A 14,726-nucleotide genomic window follows, 5' to 3' on the forward strand; every position below is an offset into this window, starting at 1 on the left:
AGGGGTTTGGGACGTAAGTCGCCCCGGTAGATAGAGGGGGGGAGAGGGGGAGGGGGGTTGTATCGCAGCTCAGTGCGGCGGGACGTCGGCTCGGCTCCACCGGCTTCCGAGTCGCCCCCCCCGCCCCCTCCCTTCGCACCTTAACGAAAGCTGCGAGCCTCGGGTTCGGCGCGCCGCTGACAACGCCGGGGACAAAGAGGGGGGGGGCGGGGGGCGGCTTCCTAATGGGGCCCTGACGGCCTGAAAAGAAAGAGTTTGCTCGCAGCGGGCCGGACAGGCTGGATAACCCCCCTGCCCCCCTCGGCCCCCCCTCGAAGCTAAACGTGTACCCCCGTCCACGGACCGGCCCGCCTAACGGGGTATAGTTGACGCACGGGGCCGCCGCGACTCCGCGGGGGGAGCGTTTCGTTAGCGGCGGCGGTGCGGTGCGGCGGCGTCGGCCCTTCCTCTGCCCCGCGAGACGGGGAGGCCTGTCTGTCTGTCTCACCTGGCGCCCCGCTTCCTCCTCCGCGGCTGCTTGGAATGGAAAATGGAGCGTGCGCCTTTAAGGCGCCCGACCGCCTGTCTCTTTGTGTTGGGGGAGAAACTGACGCCCTCTGGACAGCGGACACTTCAGCCGCGCAATCCCGTCCTGGGAAGCACAAGAGTCCAGAGGGGGGAAAACCGCCGTTGTCTCTAGATAGAGTTCCCGATCCCGCTTCCATATCGCGGTGAGTTTTGCTCGTCATATATATGTATGTGTGGTTTTTTTTTGTGGTTTTTTTTTGTGTGGCAATCTCTACTCCGAGGCTGCTGCGAAAACGGGGGGAGTGCTCTTGGTGTGGCGGCGAAGGGCAAGGAGGAGGCTACGGGACGCGTCCGCGAGCCGGGGGGAGCTAGAATGTCTCTCGCGCGTTGTCCCCCCCATCCGAGGTAGCGCGCTGTGCAACAAGTGGCGCGGGGTCGTGTGCGTGTTGTGAAGGCTCTGCACGGCGGTGCCGCCCGAGAGCCTTCTGGCCGCGCTCGTCTTTTCTCGACACAACGCGGAGGCTGATGTTGCCAGATGTGCAGTTTTACTCCGCAGACGTGCACGGGCTGTGGTGGGTTTACGTGGGGTGCGAGGAAACGTACGAGCAGGGGGGGGTTTGGTTTTCGCACGTGGTGTATCGCAACTTTCGGTTTAAATCTCGTCGCTTGAGACGATTTGTAAAGTTGCGGTGTGGAGTTGGGGGGGGAAAACAAACAGACCTTGTAATTTCGTATGTATGCATGTATGCATTTATTAAGTGCTGCATTAGTTGCTGTTCGTTGTTTTAATATTTGCAACGTCATTAGTAAGACTTTGTTTATTTGCCGTGCCCCCCCCCCCGGCGCCATGCCCTTGCCATCACTCACTTGAGTCTATGGTCCTGTGTTGATCTAGGTGTTTTTCCAGTGCCTTGCACGGAGCCCTCAGGATGAGGCCTGGTCAGCTGCTCCTCCCAGCCTCAGCTGCTCTCCTTTTCCTCCTGTCAGGATTAACTCTGGCCAACGGCTGCAACAAAGCCCTCTGCGCCAGCGATGTCAGCAAGTGCCTCATCCAGGTAGGAATGAGTGTGGCCGTGAATCCGCTTTCACTGTAAAGCCAGGTCTTAAGCGTCCTGGGTGTTGGACGGTGAATACCATGTTTGCACAACAATTGCACCGTCCAACACCCCTCCCCACTACATGCTGACTACCTGACTCACTGTGTGAGGGGGTGTAGTAGAGGATAAAGCCACCTTGCCCTGGTTTGCCTTCCTTCTTAGCTGTGGAATTAACCCACCTTTAAACTCAGGGAAACTATGTTCGACGTGTAGAATTCTTGTCCATCTAAATCTGTCTCTTTCTATCCGTCTGTCTCTTTCCATCCATCTGTCTGTCTTTCTGTCTGTCTAAAGACTGGACTTTATGATTTTCCCTCCTTTCATTATCCCACTATTTCACCTCTTAACAACACCAGTGTTGCGTGTCAGTGTGTGTCTTTGTTACAGTGGTGGTGAGTGATCACCTAAAATTCGAGACGCTTCATGCTAGGATGTTCCCTGCCAATTTATGTGGGACTTCTGTCCAAAGAAATCAAGCAAAGGGGAAGCTCCTGTTTTGCTAAAATTTTTGAGCCGTTCAATGAAAACTGAGAGTTTTGTTCCTCTTCTTATAGCCAGAGTCTGTGTCCAGACCAAAACAGTCTTGTGCGAGACGACAGCTGGATCTTTTTCAGTACGACGGCAAATGCATTAGATACTTGGCGACTGCATTCCAATCACACAATTTACCATAACATTCTATCCATCTGGATGGAGACATTTTTGGGTGGCATAGCTATTCACGCTTTTGCCAATTTTGTGCAAATGTGTAATGAAAACAATAATAATATCTTTATGCCTGCTCCAGTCATAATTTGGTCATTATGCCACTGTATTGTTTATAAGGGTGGGGATATCTGCAGTCAGTTTAGACTGAAGAGGTCACTTAGATGAGTGATGAAATGTTTCTCTCTCAATAAACGTTGGGTCCTGATGAACCGATTCAACTTTCTGTGAATAATAATAACTTTATTTATATATCACTTTACAAGACAAAGTTTAAAAAAATGGTAGACAAACAATGATTAAAAACAATTTAAAAACAGTGAAAAAGTTAAACAACATTGGGAAGGAAATATAAAAGCAAGAGGAGCTGCATATGAGGAAAAATAAAGTAAGTACAGTAAAACAATTTAAAATAATCAAAACTATTGATAAATAATAAATAGATAATAATAAAATATAAACAAATGATAAATTCAGACCACAAATCCAGAGCAGAACAGTGTAGATGACCTAACAGAACAGAGTAGAGGACGAGAACAGAGTAGAGGACCTAACAGAACAGAGCAGAGGACCAGAACAGAGCAGAGGCCCTAACAGAACAGAGTAGAGGACCAGAACAGAGTAGAGGACCTAACAGAACAGAGTAGAGGACCAGAACAGAGTAGGGGCCTTAACAGAGGAAGCCTGGTCACCCATGGTCCTCAGCCTAGATTGTGGAATGGCTAGCAAAGTCTTGGTTGAGGACCTCAAGTTGCGACTGGGTACGTATGGTGTCAGAAAATCTGAAATGTACTTGGGTGCGAGTCCAGAGCAGACCTTAAAAGTTAACAATAATATCTCAAGTAAATTCTAAAAATTACCGGGAGCCAATGAAAAGAAGCTAAAATAGGAGTAATGTGCTCTCTTTTTTTGGTTTTGGTGAGGAGTCTGGCTGCTGCATTTTGGACAAGCTGTAATTTATATAGACCCTGTTGACTCAGACGTGTGTAGAGGGAGTTACAGTAGTCCAAATGAGAGGAAATAAAAGCATGAATGACAGTCTCTAAATTTCTACTGGATAAACTTGAACTGATCTTGGAGAGTCTCCTGAGCTACAAAAAACAGGGCTAAACAATTGAGTTAACATGCTTGTTCAAGCTGAGATGGTTATCAAAGATGTCACCACGATTTTTGCAGTTTTGGACTATATTTTGACACTGAGAGCCCAGATGTTTTGAAATATAAGCATAAACTGTGTCAGGGCCAATGATAAGTACCTCAGTCTTATCGGTATTTAGCTGCAGGAAGTTCTGGGCCATCCAGCATTTGAGGTCATGCATGCAGTCATGGAGTGTATTAATTTGATTAAAATAATTAGGGTTAAAAGAGAGGTACAATTGAGTGTCATCTACATAGGAGTAGAAGCTCACATTATGCCTGCGAATGACATGCCCCAGGGGTAACATGTAGAGAGAGAACAAGAGTGATCCAAGAACAGACCCCTGGGGAACCCCACAGGTCATCTTTACAGAGGATGACTGGGACTTGCAAATAGCTATCCTAAAAGATCAATCTTGCTGCAAGTATGAATAAAACCACTTTTAAAACTGAACCAGATACCAACCCAGTGTTTGAGACATTCCAATATAACAGAATGATCAACAGTGTCAAATACAGCACTTAGAGCTAACAGAGTTAAAACTTGAAAATTTTCAAGCATTAGTGGCAATCAAGCAGATCATTCATCACTTTAAGGAGTGTGGTGTCTGTACCGTGGTTTTCCCTAAATCCTGACTGAAATGTCTCAGAGTTCATTTCTGTTTAAAAAAGCAATATATTGTCCAGCAACAAATTTTTGAGAACATTGGATGGAAATTACAGTTTGGAAATTGGTCTGAAATTATCCAACGAGTTAGGGTCAAAATATGTTTGTTTATTTTTTTCAGAAGGGGTTGAACAATTGCATCCTTAAAAAAGGCAGGGACAGAACCAGTCAATAGTGACATGGTGATTATGGAGAGAATATAGGGGCTGACAGATCCATATACTTCTTTTCGAAATCTCACAGGCAGGATGTCGAGAGCACAAGAGGAGTGCTTCACTTTATTTTATTAATCACCTCAGTGAGTGTGTGTGACACACACAAATGTATGGTCACATTTTGTGTTTAAAATTAGTAATGTGTTTTTGTGTGTGTGCACCGGATTCACTGTATAACTGTGTCACACGTGTCAATAGATAGTTTCAAAGGAGTCAAAGAAGACAGCCGTTTTAAAAGAAATTGTTGTGTCCTGTGCAAGAGGGGGATGTTCATTCTGATGCTTGAGACTTTGTTGACAAAAAAGGTTAAAAATTCTTCCCATTTCTCAGGGGAGAGGTCCATACTGACACTTGGAGGAGCCTCTGTGGCACGATTAATTACACTGAACAAAACCCTGGAGTTGTGTCGGCTCTTTTCAGTAAGGTCCGAAAAATACCGTGCTCTGGCATTTTTCCCCTCTGCATTAAAATCTCTCATAGAATCTTTTAAAATGTCAACTTGTACTATTTGTTTAGAGGCTTTCCACTTTTGCTCTGACCTACAACGGTCCCTCTTAAGGGCACGTATGCTGTCCGTTATCCATGGTAGGAAAACATTAGAGGAATTTCTCTGCTTAAATTGGGCCATTTGGTCCAGGATCTGGGCCCATGTATTATTAAAATTATTTAGGACTGTATCAACATCTTGACTACAGCCAATCTCAACTGAGGAAGACAGTACAGCATCAGTGAATTTTGCCGCAGAGGACTTATTAAAAATGTGAGTGCATCCAGGGTTCGGCTTATTGTTGGAAAGATTACTTTGGACCACAGGTGTGGAAATCATGCATTTGTGGTCGGAGACACTAACATCTTTGTATATTCTATTGCCTACTGAAAGACCATATTAAAGGACAAGATCAAGGATGTGGCCCTCGTCGTGAGTAGGCCCTGTTTAAAAATTCCATGGCTAAAGAATTATCAGGAAAGCAAACACATGTATGTTAAAATCTCCCAGAATCAGAACTCTGTCATAGTTTGGCATTAGATGAGTTTAGATGAGGTGAGTTTAGAGAACTGAGCAAGAAAGCCAAACACAGATTTATGGGTCTGTCGGGGTCTGTAAATACCCAGAGTTGAAAGGTTCCCTCTAATAGTGAAACACGGTTACTCGAAAGATGACAAGTCACCCAAGGAAACGAGTGAGCAATTGATGTTGTCATTATAAACACCTGAAAACAAATAGGCGGCAGCAGCCGGGAGTGAGACGGGGCAAAGTTAAAATAGGCAAGAGCCCAAGACCAGCTGGAGGCTACAGAGATCTGGGGTTGAGAACAAAGACGGAATCTCTGTTATGAAGAATGCAGATACATTCCTGCGATAAGCAGTCGACTCTTGTAGGTATTCCAAGTACACGTTGCCAAGAGGTGAATTTATCTCACCATGCTTGCGTCGCTGCCAACTGGTGTAATTTTTAGTCTGTTTCCAATGGTTGCGGATACGAGTGTGTGGAAAAAGTCATAATGTATGAATTTGCCTCGTTAAACAATGTATAAATGTCCTTAATTTGGGGGGAGAGCTGACTTTGTAACCTATCTTGAATTTTCAGTCTGCGCCTCTGGTCTATTGTGTCGGCGTTTTTCCGAATCTTTCTCCCTGCATAAAGATTCTCCAAATTCTGCTTTGTTCCTGAAGCACAGCAGGGGATTTGAAGGGGCCATGAAGAGGGATGGCACCCTGCTAGTTAACAGGAATTGTGTCATGCATTCCCAGTATTTAATGGAAAAATTGAGATGCCTTCCAATGACCTGCCATGTTGAATTTGAGCAAATGACCCTCTGCCGGTGTCTGTTTTCTCACCCCCCCCCCCATTCCTGTGTGCGTGTGTGTTGTGTGCGTGTGTGTTGTGTGTTGTGTGTGTGTGTGTGTGTGTGTGCGTGTACGCGCATGTGCATAAGAGAGAGGGAGAGAGAGAGAGAGGTAGACAGACAGACAGACAGACAGAGAGAACCATTATATATTAAGCACTCCTGCCTTGCCCATTAACTTCTTTATGTACAGCTGTTAACCTCAGTGTCCATTTCGCCTCTCTGTCTGACTTCACTTATACTGCCTGACGGGGTTCTGTTGTGATTTTGACTACACAGTCTCTAAACAGAGGGGAGATTTCAGCCATAAGGGAAAAACAAAACTCCTCTTCAAAAATTGCTAAAACAGAAACAAATGAGGGTATTTTTTTCAAGCATGTTAAATTAGATTAGTTGAACATTTAGTGATTCCAGTGGGTAAGCTGAGTCGTCGCAGCAGCGGAGGAATGTACATGGTGTGCAGAAGCAGCAATGTAAGTTCTGGTTTGGGATCAGGACATTGAAATGGGCACCACTTATGATTTTGAGTATTACTGTAGGAGAACAAGCAAATTGTGATGTTTGAAAGTCAGCACTTTTTTTCCCAGGCAGGTTATTTATCCTGGAGGACCCCCCCCCCTTTCTCTTTTTCCGCCAGGCCAAGCTGTCTTGCCTCTGTGACCCTGCTGACACTAACTTGTTAGCTGTCAGAGACAGGAATGGTTGGTGTGTTGTGAATGAGAAACTCATTGCCTCTCCCCCCTGTTGTGTGCCAAATGTGGTATCCCTGTAGAATATGTATCCCTGAGACACGATTACCTCAGTTTTAATATAAAAAGTGTTTTTGTTTGGGAGTAGGCATTCTCGGTAAAGGCAATGAATAGCATGACGTTAGATAGGCCCATAGTCGCAATGTGATCTGCACGAAATGCACAACTACATCTCACTATGGATTCGGGATGAAAAATAAAGAAATTAATTTTGCCTCATGAATTTACAGGATGCAGGTGAGCCATACTCGTTTCCATGGGTATGTTGCTCTTTTTTTTTCATTTTCTTACGTGTAATGAAAATGAAATCGCCGCAACCAAGGTCCGCTGTGATCAAACACAAGCGATACATATTCTTCGGGGGAAACAAAAATTGGTCGGACACCTTCTCATTGAGCTTCTGCGGAGGGGGTGTAGCTGCCAAATGTATCCCCTGTAGAATATGGTGTCTGGCGCTCTGCTGCCATCGCAGGTCATTAGTGTGTGTGTGTGTGTGTGTGTGTGTGTGTGTGTGTGTGTGTGTGTGTGTGTGTGTGTGTGTGTGTGTGTGTGTGTGTGTGTGTGTGTGTTTTGGGGGGCGCTGGCTGCGGATTTAGATATCATGTGAAGCGTGCAGTGTGTGCGCTCTGCGGGCTAGCCGGCTGTGTCCGGAGTTAGCGGGGCGGGGCAGCAAATTTAAAGTCAGACAGTAGAGCCCCGCAGCACACACGCACACACACACACACGCACACACACACACACGCTCTCTCAATTCAATTCAATTCAGCAGGGCTTTATTGGCTTGACCAAAGCACAAGGTATCTCTCTCTCTCTCTCTCTCTCTCTCTCTCTCTCTCTCTCTCTCTCTCTCTCTCTCTCTCTCTCTCTCTCTCTCTCTCTCTCTCTCTCTCTCTCTCTCACACACACACACACAAATTCAAATGGCTTTATTGGCATGACGTAACAATGTACATGTTTCCAAAGCAAGTGTCCAAACATTAAAAAAAAACATCAATTGGAAAACACCATTGAAAACAAACACACTACATCTCTCCCCCCCCTCTCTCTCGACCGACACTGGCGCTGAATGACTTCCACCGGTGTTGGAGCAAAATCCGCGACCAATCAGATTATGTGACCCCCCCCCCCCCCGCCGTTAAAACGCGCGGTTTCGACCACCCCCGCAGATGCTAAATCCTCATTTTTCCCACATCCAAAATTAATCGTCTCCAACCTGTTGCCTAAATTTAACCATTCCTAAACTTCTGCCTGAATTTAACCGCGTCTGTCTGCCCTCTCTGGCTGGTCTTTGTTGAGAGCGAGGGGCGCATAATGTGAGGGGTCGCATATTTTGGTTAACACCGGGGACACGCTGGACGATTTGAAAGGCCGATTATAACCGCGATTCGGCCGTAACGGCTGGTTTTTCGGAATCGCGGAGTTTCCGCATCAGTCAATAAACCTTTGACCAGTTGGAGCTGTCACGGTTATATCAGTCTACTCCTAAAACCGACCATGAGAGACAGAGGACGGCCAGGCCAGGTGAGAACAACGTATTGTAACGTGCATGGATAAGAAGACACGCACGCCGCTGGCTCGCGCGTTTGCCCATTAGTCGAGCGGTCAGCGATGCCTCCTGCGGTGCGGGCGATACGGGTTCGCTTCCCGGTCGCGGCAGTTCCCGTGGCTGCGTCGTCCCCCCAATTCGCTGCAATATGTTCGGTGCTGTGTGTGAAATAAAGTGGGTTTATCGGTAAAACTTGCCCTGTTGCGGTTACTGGGCGCCGTGCGCACTTTAAGCTAGGCTACACGAGGCTTCCTCACGGGGCGTAGGAAAAAGAAAAGCCATTCAACCTTCTTTTTTTAACCCAAAATGTCTTCATTTTCAACATAAACGTACCGTCAAAATACAGGTGCAGGTTTATTTGATTTTATTTTTGGAAAACATCGGGGAGAGGGGGGGGGAGAGAGAGAGAGAGTTTTAAAGCAAACTGGTTGTGTAATCACTCCCCGGTGAGTCATGGTCGATCTTTTATCATGGCCAGACTCCTCTTGTTTAGGAGATGGGCTTTCTCCCAAGATAAAAGGAGAAACAACGAGAGGAGGGGGGCATAAAGTGTAACAAAGGGGGAACAGAAGATAAAAGCAAGGGGTAAAAGAGTGGAGAGAGAGAGAGAGAGAGAGAGAGAGAGAGAGAGAGAGAGAGAGAGAGAGAGAGAGAGAGAGAGAGAGAGAGAGAGAGAGAGAGCAGCACTAACTGAAAGAGAAAACGAGCACAGTTGAGAGGGAGGGTGAAAGCGTGTTGACGGGCGGGCTGGGGGGGCCCCATGTCTCTGTTCGCCAGGTGTTTTCCTCCCCCACCCTCCGCCCTTCCCGCTCTCCTTCTTTTCCCTCCTCCATCGCTGTGACCTTGACATGATGGAATGCTCTCTCCCTGTTCTGTGTCAGGAGAGGGAAAAAGGACTCGGCCTCCTTCTCTCTGGCAAGCCGTGCCAATGAAGACAACCTGGTTTCAGTTTGTCGCAGGAATGCGAAATGTTTACTTCCAAGACCACCTATGTGTTTTTGTTTCTTTTACTGCTTGTTCCCCCGAAGAGAATAATCCTCTTGTTTTTCATAAACCAGGAAGCAAATGTATTCAGCATTTTAGCTGAACTTCAGAATTGGCAGACGCGAATATGTTTGGGACTACTGTAGAAAATCTCATTACAGCGGGTCCTACATCAGCTCCTCTCCTGTCGAAGGAATCCTCTTCGAGATCTTCTGTTACACATCTGAATTATTCATACTGAGAAAATGGAAAAATCTTTACGTTTATGGAAAACAGTTACAATGATATGGGCCTAAAATTGTTTCAGTATAAACAGGCGTGTAGGTGCGGATTCACTTCTGTTTTGTTCTCTTCTATCCGCCCTGTAGTATAGCGATGGGCTTACGTCCCACTCAGCCCTTAACATCAAAATATGTGAAAGGAAGTCCGCTCTTATCTGCCTCGCAATCATTTGCATGACCGCCTCTCACTTTACCTCATGATATCCTTTTGTTTTGGCTCCAAGTTGGGCCGTGGTGTTTACAAAGCGTGCTTGAATGACGCATCTAGACCGTCCCTCAAGTAAGCCTCAGTTACAGTGCAATGAAGTTCAGGAAAATGGTTTTGGTTCTGTCAACTTTTGACATGTTAGAGCATGCACTGTACATCTTTGGCCCTAACAGTAGAGGTCTATTTTTTTTTTCACAAGCGTGAAGTCAATCACCTCCTCCGTGGAAATTGTAATGTAACATGCATACCATGCCTTCTGTATAGTGAATATTGCTTGCATCCGGTAATGACCACTGCACCGGACACAAACTGGTTGTTGCTCTGGCCGTGGACATTTTGAAGATATACGTCCTACGTGCACTGCTCGGTGTTCTGCAGAACTTCCATCAAATGTTTGTTCTAGTAACGACCCAAGTCTGCTAGGTGTTGTGTCCTCTGCACAGACTCTAAATTTGCAGGTCCAGAACTTTTCTCTCACAGGTCTGCAAGTGCTCCGAACCTCCATTTTGGGATATTTTGGGAACAGAAGCATTACAGTTTAGTGCCTTTAACAGAGGCCTCAGCTGTCTTCGTTTTGTGTCTTTCCACAAACAGTAGTTTATTTGTCATGTGCCTTACTGCTCTGCTGACACATGTGTGTGTTTGTGTGTGTGTGTGTGTGTGTGTGTGTTATGCAGGAGCTGTGCCAGTGCCGCCCCTCCGATGGGAACTGTTCCTGCTGTAAGGAGTGCATGCTGTGTCTAGGGACATTATGGGAGGAGTGCTGTGACTGTGTGGGTAAGTGCAGCATGGCCTTCAACACTTGAAACGTTAGCTGACTCCAGAATAAGTCAGCATGCTATTCTCGAATAAAGTATTTACATTATAAGTGTGTACCTTATCCAAAAGGACTTAGGATAGGTGACTAGGAAGTCGCTGGAGGATGTCTTGAAAAGAAGCGCTCCTGTCGAATAACACGCTGATTGTCACGAGGATCAAACCCGTGAAAGTTCAGTAACTTACCAGTTTCCCCCTAACCTCCGGGCCACCGTGCCTGCCTTGCCCTGTAAAAGGCCGGCGCAAATAAGGCACTTGAGAATGTAACGCACTTTATGGTTGAGCGGCACGGGGGTTTAAAAAGGCAATCGGTCCACATCGAGCGTTGCCGGCTTGATAGAAGTCGAGTGGTCGGTGAGCGAGGCCGGGCGCCGAGCGGAACAGACAGCGTTTCGCTTCGGGGGGGGCGGCGCAGAGCCGAGCCCAGAAGGATTCGCCAGGCGGCCTTTTGAGCCAAGGTTTGTGTGCCATCGATTCAGTGGACGACAGGAAATTAAAGGAATCTCGTCGCTACCAAGTAGCACCTAGCCACATGTACGGGAAGTCCCACGGAGACATCCAGAAGATCAAAGCAACAGAAGCCGCCGGAGAGGAAGTAGGGGTCAGGCCGCTCAAACTAACTAACTTCACCCCTTCTGCCGCTGCACACTCCGGGGACGGAAACGAGCGGATTTGTGGAACAGGAAAGCATTACTGTTGTTATCGTCCATCGGCGTCTGAAATCCATTTCAGTTCCTCCAATGGGGTCTTAGATCAGCTTTGATTGGCAGATATTGCTGTGCGTGCTGACAAGCAGGCTTTATTAAAGCTCTTTCATGTGGAAAACAAATAAAAGGACATGACATTGTGAACGCGAAACTCAACTGCTGCTGCGCAGATGTTATGGCAGAGGAGTTTTCCCCCTTCTGGGCAGGCCTTTTTACAATACACAGAGGACAGCTCGTGGCTTTGAGCGAGTATATAGTATCTCACATTTATTAAGGCTTTTGTTTATGGCTCTGTCCTCCCGACCATTTTAAGTAAGTTCCCATTCTAGACACGGTTTGTGTAGCCAAACACGAGCCGCTTCAGAAGTGCGTATCTTTAAGTTGTGAGGGTGATGGGTGCAGTCCAATAGATGAGCAGTGGGGTGGTGGTGGATGGGTGGGGAGTGGGGGGCTTGTGTTTTAGTGGAAGGGAGGAAAAGGGGGGGGGTATGTGAATGCTTTATCTAAAACAGCTGTCTTGGCTCTGCTTTTAGCGTTGGTTTGTAATCCAATTCCTGTGTCAAATGTGGTTTCCCATTAAATGATTTACTCATTATCTCTAATTCACTTTGACTCATTTAGAGGGTTAGGAGAAGTGTACATGAGTATGCAGGAACCCTGCCAAACAATTACTACTGTATTTTGAAATCAAATGAAGTGTTTTAAAAGAACTTAATTGAGACAAGATATTTTTCTGACAGCCTCGGTTGTGCACAGGATTTTGCTGGTCCGAGTTGAGATCACGTGCGAGATCGTCCGGCTTTAAAGCCCGCGTTGGTGTGTAAATTTTAAGAATTGCAATTAACAAGGGCGTCCGGGTGGCGTAGCGATCTACTTTGTTGGCTACCAACACGGGGGTCGCCGGTTCGAATCCCCCCGTGTTACCTCCGGCTTGGTCGGGCGTCCCTACAGATGCAATTGGCCGTGTCTGCGGGTGGGAAGCCGGATGTGGGTATGTGTCCTGGTCACCGCACTAGCGCCTCCTCTGGTCAGTCGGGGCGCCCACGCGCTACGTCCCCCTGGTGAAACTCCTCACTGTCAGGTGAAAAGAAGCGGCTGGTGACTCCACATGTATCGGAGGAGACATGTGGTAGTTTGCAGCCCTCCCCAGATTGGCAGAGGGGGTGGAGCAGTGACCAGGACGCCTCGGAAGAGTGGGGTAATTGGCCGGATACAATTGGGGAGAGAACGGGGGGGGGGTAAAATAAATAAATAAATAAATAAGAATTGCAGATAACTTCTCAGCCTTTCCAACATTTATCCCATGCTAACAATGTGTGTCCCCTGTCCCCTCACGTGTTCATGCATCAGGAATGTGTAACCCCAAGAACTACAGCGACTCCCCGGCCACGTCGAAGAGCACGGTGGAGGAGCTGCACCGCCCGATCCCCTCCCTGTTCCGCGCGCTCACGGAGGGTGACGCGCCAATCAACATGATGGTGGTGTCCTTCCCTGTCGCCGAGGAACTCTCCCATCACGAGAACCTGGTGTCTTTCCTGGAGACGCTCGACAACCAGCACCAGAACGTCTCTCTGCCCGGCAACAGCATTCACGCCAGCTACGACACTCAAGGTAGCGAGCGTCCCAGGCCTCTGCTCAAAACTATTTGTTTATGCTTGTAACTTTGCAGATGAAACTCCAACGGTTAAACAAAGGCCTTTTAATGTTTACACTGACTGTCCTTCCTAAGGGGATGTTGGAGACTCAGAACTTGGATTGAGGCATTTAAAATTGGCGACATAGTTGAGTGTTGTACCGATGCCATTCCTTATTTTTCCTTTGCGGCTCTTCTGGCCCTCGTCTTTTGACTCAGTGCTTATTTGCTATAAAAAGATACACTTTTAAGAGCGAGTGCTCCCACAGAGCTGAGCTGTTAACCAATTAAGCCCACCAAAACATATGGTCACACTTAGTAGCAGCAAATTTTTTGCCCCTGCATGGTTAAAAATAGGAGCATTGAGGGTTAATCATAATCACTTTGAGAGGAACCAAGCTGGATTTATAAGCCATGTTTACTGGATGTTTGACTCATGTCTTCTCTCCCTCTGCTTTACCCCCAGATAATATGTGCACAGTGGTCTACTTTGACGACTGTGTGTCTATCCGACAGTGTAAACTGTACTGCGAGTCCATGGGAGGATCCAAGTACCGTTGGTTTCACAATGCTTGCTGCCAGTGCATCGGACCTGAGTGCCTGGACTATGGCAGCAAGGCTGTGAAGTGCATGAACTGTCTTTTCTGAACTATAGGCACATATTGGTACCAAATGTCTGGACCACAACAGAGGACTGAAGGCATAGGAATCTATGACTGATATGTGATAACCTTTCTCTATTACCTTGTAAAATACCCCACCCACCCAAACCCCTGGTTCCTCCAAATTGTTTTTATTCTGCTGGTACGTTTCACTGTATATTTTTAGATATGTTTTTCCAATAGTGGTTTTTTTTTTTTTTTGCTTTGTTTTTTTTTACTAGAGGTGTATATGAATAATGTATTTTTACAATTATGTTCTGATAAATTCCCATCTCATGCCAAATAAAGAATGGTTTGGTGACCTGGCATGTATTTTTGGTAAAAAGTGCTTGTTTGTGTAACAGCATCTACTCTGTGTTTAGATTGAATCTTCTTACTTTAAAAATAACCCAAAAAACCCCCAATATTTTCTGAATGCAACTCGGATGAAAAGAGCCTAACATGAATGGAACAGGGAACGTTTGTCTTCCTTGGGGTTTGGAGAAGCCGCTCCCGAGCCTCCCTAGTCTCTCGCTCTAATCTTAGCTCAGTGTTACCCTTTTCAGGAAACGCATCATTTCCTGGGGAAACAAAGTTGTTATTATACCATTCTAGTCCACAGGTGTTCCGGCGCTCGCTGACCATCTCGTGCGTGCGTGCGTGCGTGCGTGCGGGGGGGGGGGGAATTAACTGATGCCAGTCTTCTCCTGCTACACAACCGCTCTTTGTAATGCCGTCGCGTTTTCAAAGGCCGATGGATGCCCCCCCCCCCCTATCACCGATTCTCTTCCCAGTTGGCAAGCGGCGGTAGTCTGCAAAGGCTAATGCGCCAGACGCATAATGAGACCTTGTTTGTCTTTTTTATGATATTGAATCGTGACCTCATTTCGCCATCGCAGCTGTGGGATCCGAGGGAAGAGTGCCAGCTGGGAGAGGAGAGGAGAGGGCCTAACGCCTTCCATATGCCATGACGACCGCCGGTGCTC

At 46.9% G+C, this 14,726-nt stretch overlaps 1 protein-coding gene across 1 annotated transcript; it reads left to right on the forward strand.

Moving 5' to 3' along the window:
- The first annotated feature begins 216 nt into the window (after positions 1-216).
- twsg1a (twisted gastrulation BMP signaling modulator 1a) lies at positions 217-14,202 on the forward strand. The gene is made up of 5 exons (XM_056292658.1): positions 217-710; positions 1,403-1,562; positions 10,621-10,720; positions 12,817-13,077; positions 13,566-14,202. The coding sequence occupies exons 1-5, from the start codon at positions 523-525 to the stop codon at positions 13,745-13,747; spliced, it is 891 nt and encodes a 296-aa protein (XP_056148633.1). The 5' UTR covers positions 217-522; the 3' UTR covers positions 13,748-14,202.
- The last annotated feature ends 524 nt before the right edge of the window (positions 14,203-14,726 follow it).

This window comes from Lampris incognitus, chromosome 14 (assembly GCF_029633865.1).
Source record: "Lampris incognitus isolate fLamInc1 chromosome 14, fLamInc1.hap2, whole genome shotgun sequence".
NCBI lineage: Eukaryota > Metazoa > Chordata > Actinopteri > Lampriformes > Lampridae > Lampris > Lampris incognitus.

Bases quoted from the DNA above. Each gene is read 5' to 3' on its own strand.
- twsg1a (XM_056292658.1), top strand. From the start codon at position 523: ATGGAAAATGGAGCGTGCGCCTTTAAGGCGCCCGACCGCCTGTCTCTT. The intron at 1,563-10,620 runs GTAGGAATGAGT...TGTGTTATGCAG, and splicing joins TCAGCAAGTGCCTCATCCAG to GAGCTGTGCCAGTGCCGCCC. The intron at 10,721-12,816 runs GTAAGTGCAGCA...TTCATGCATCAG, and splicing joins GGAGTGCTGTGACTGTGTGG to GAATGTGTAACCCCAAGAAC.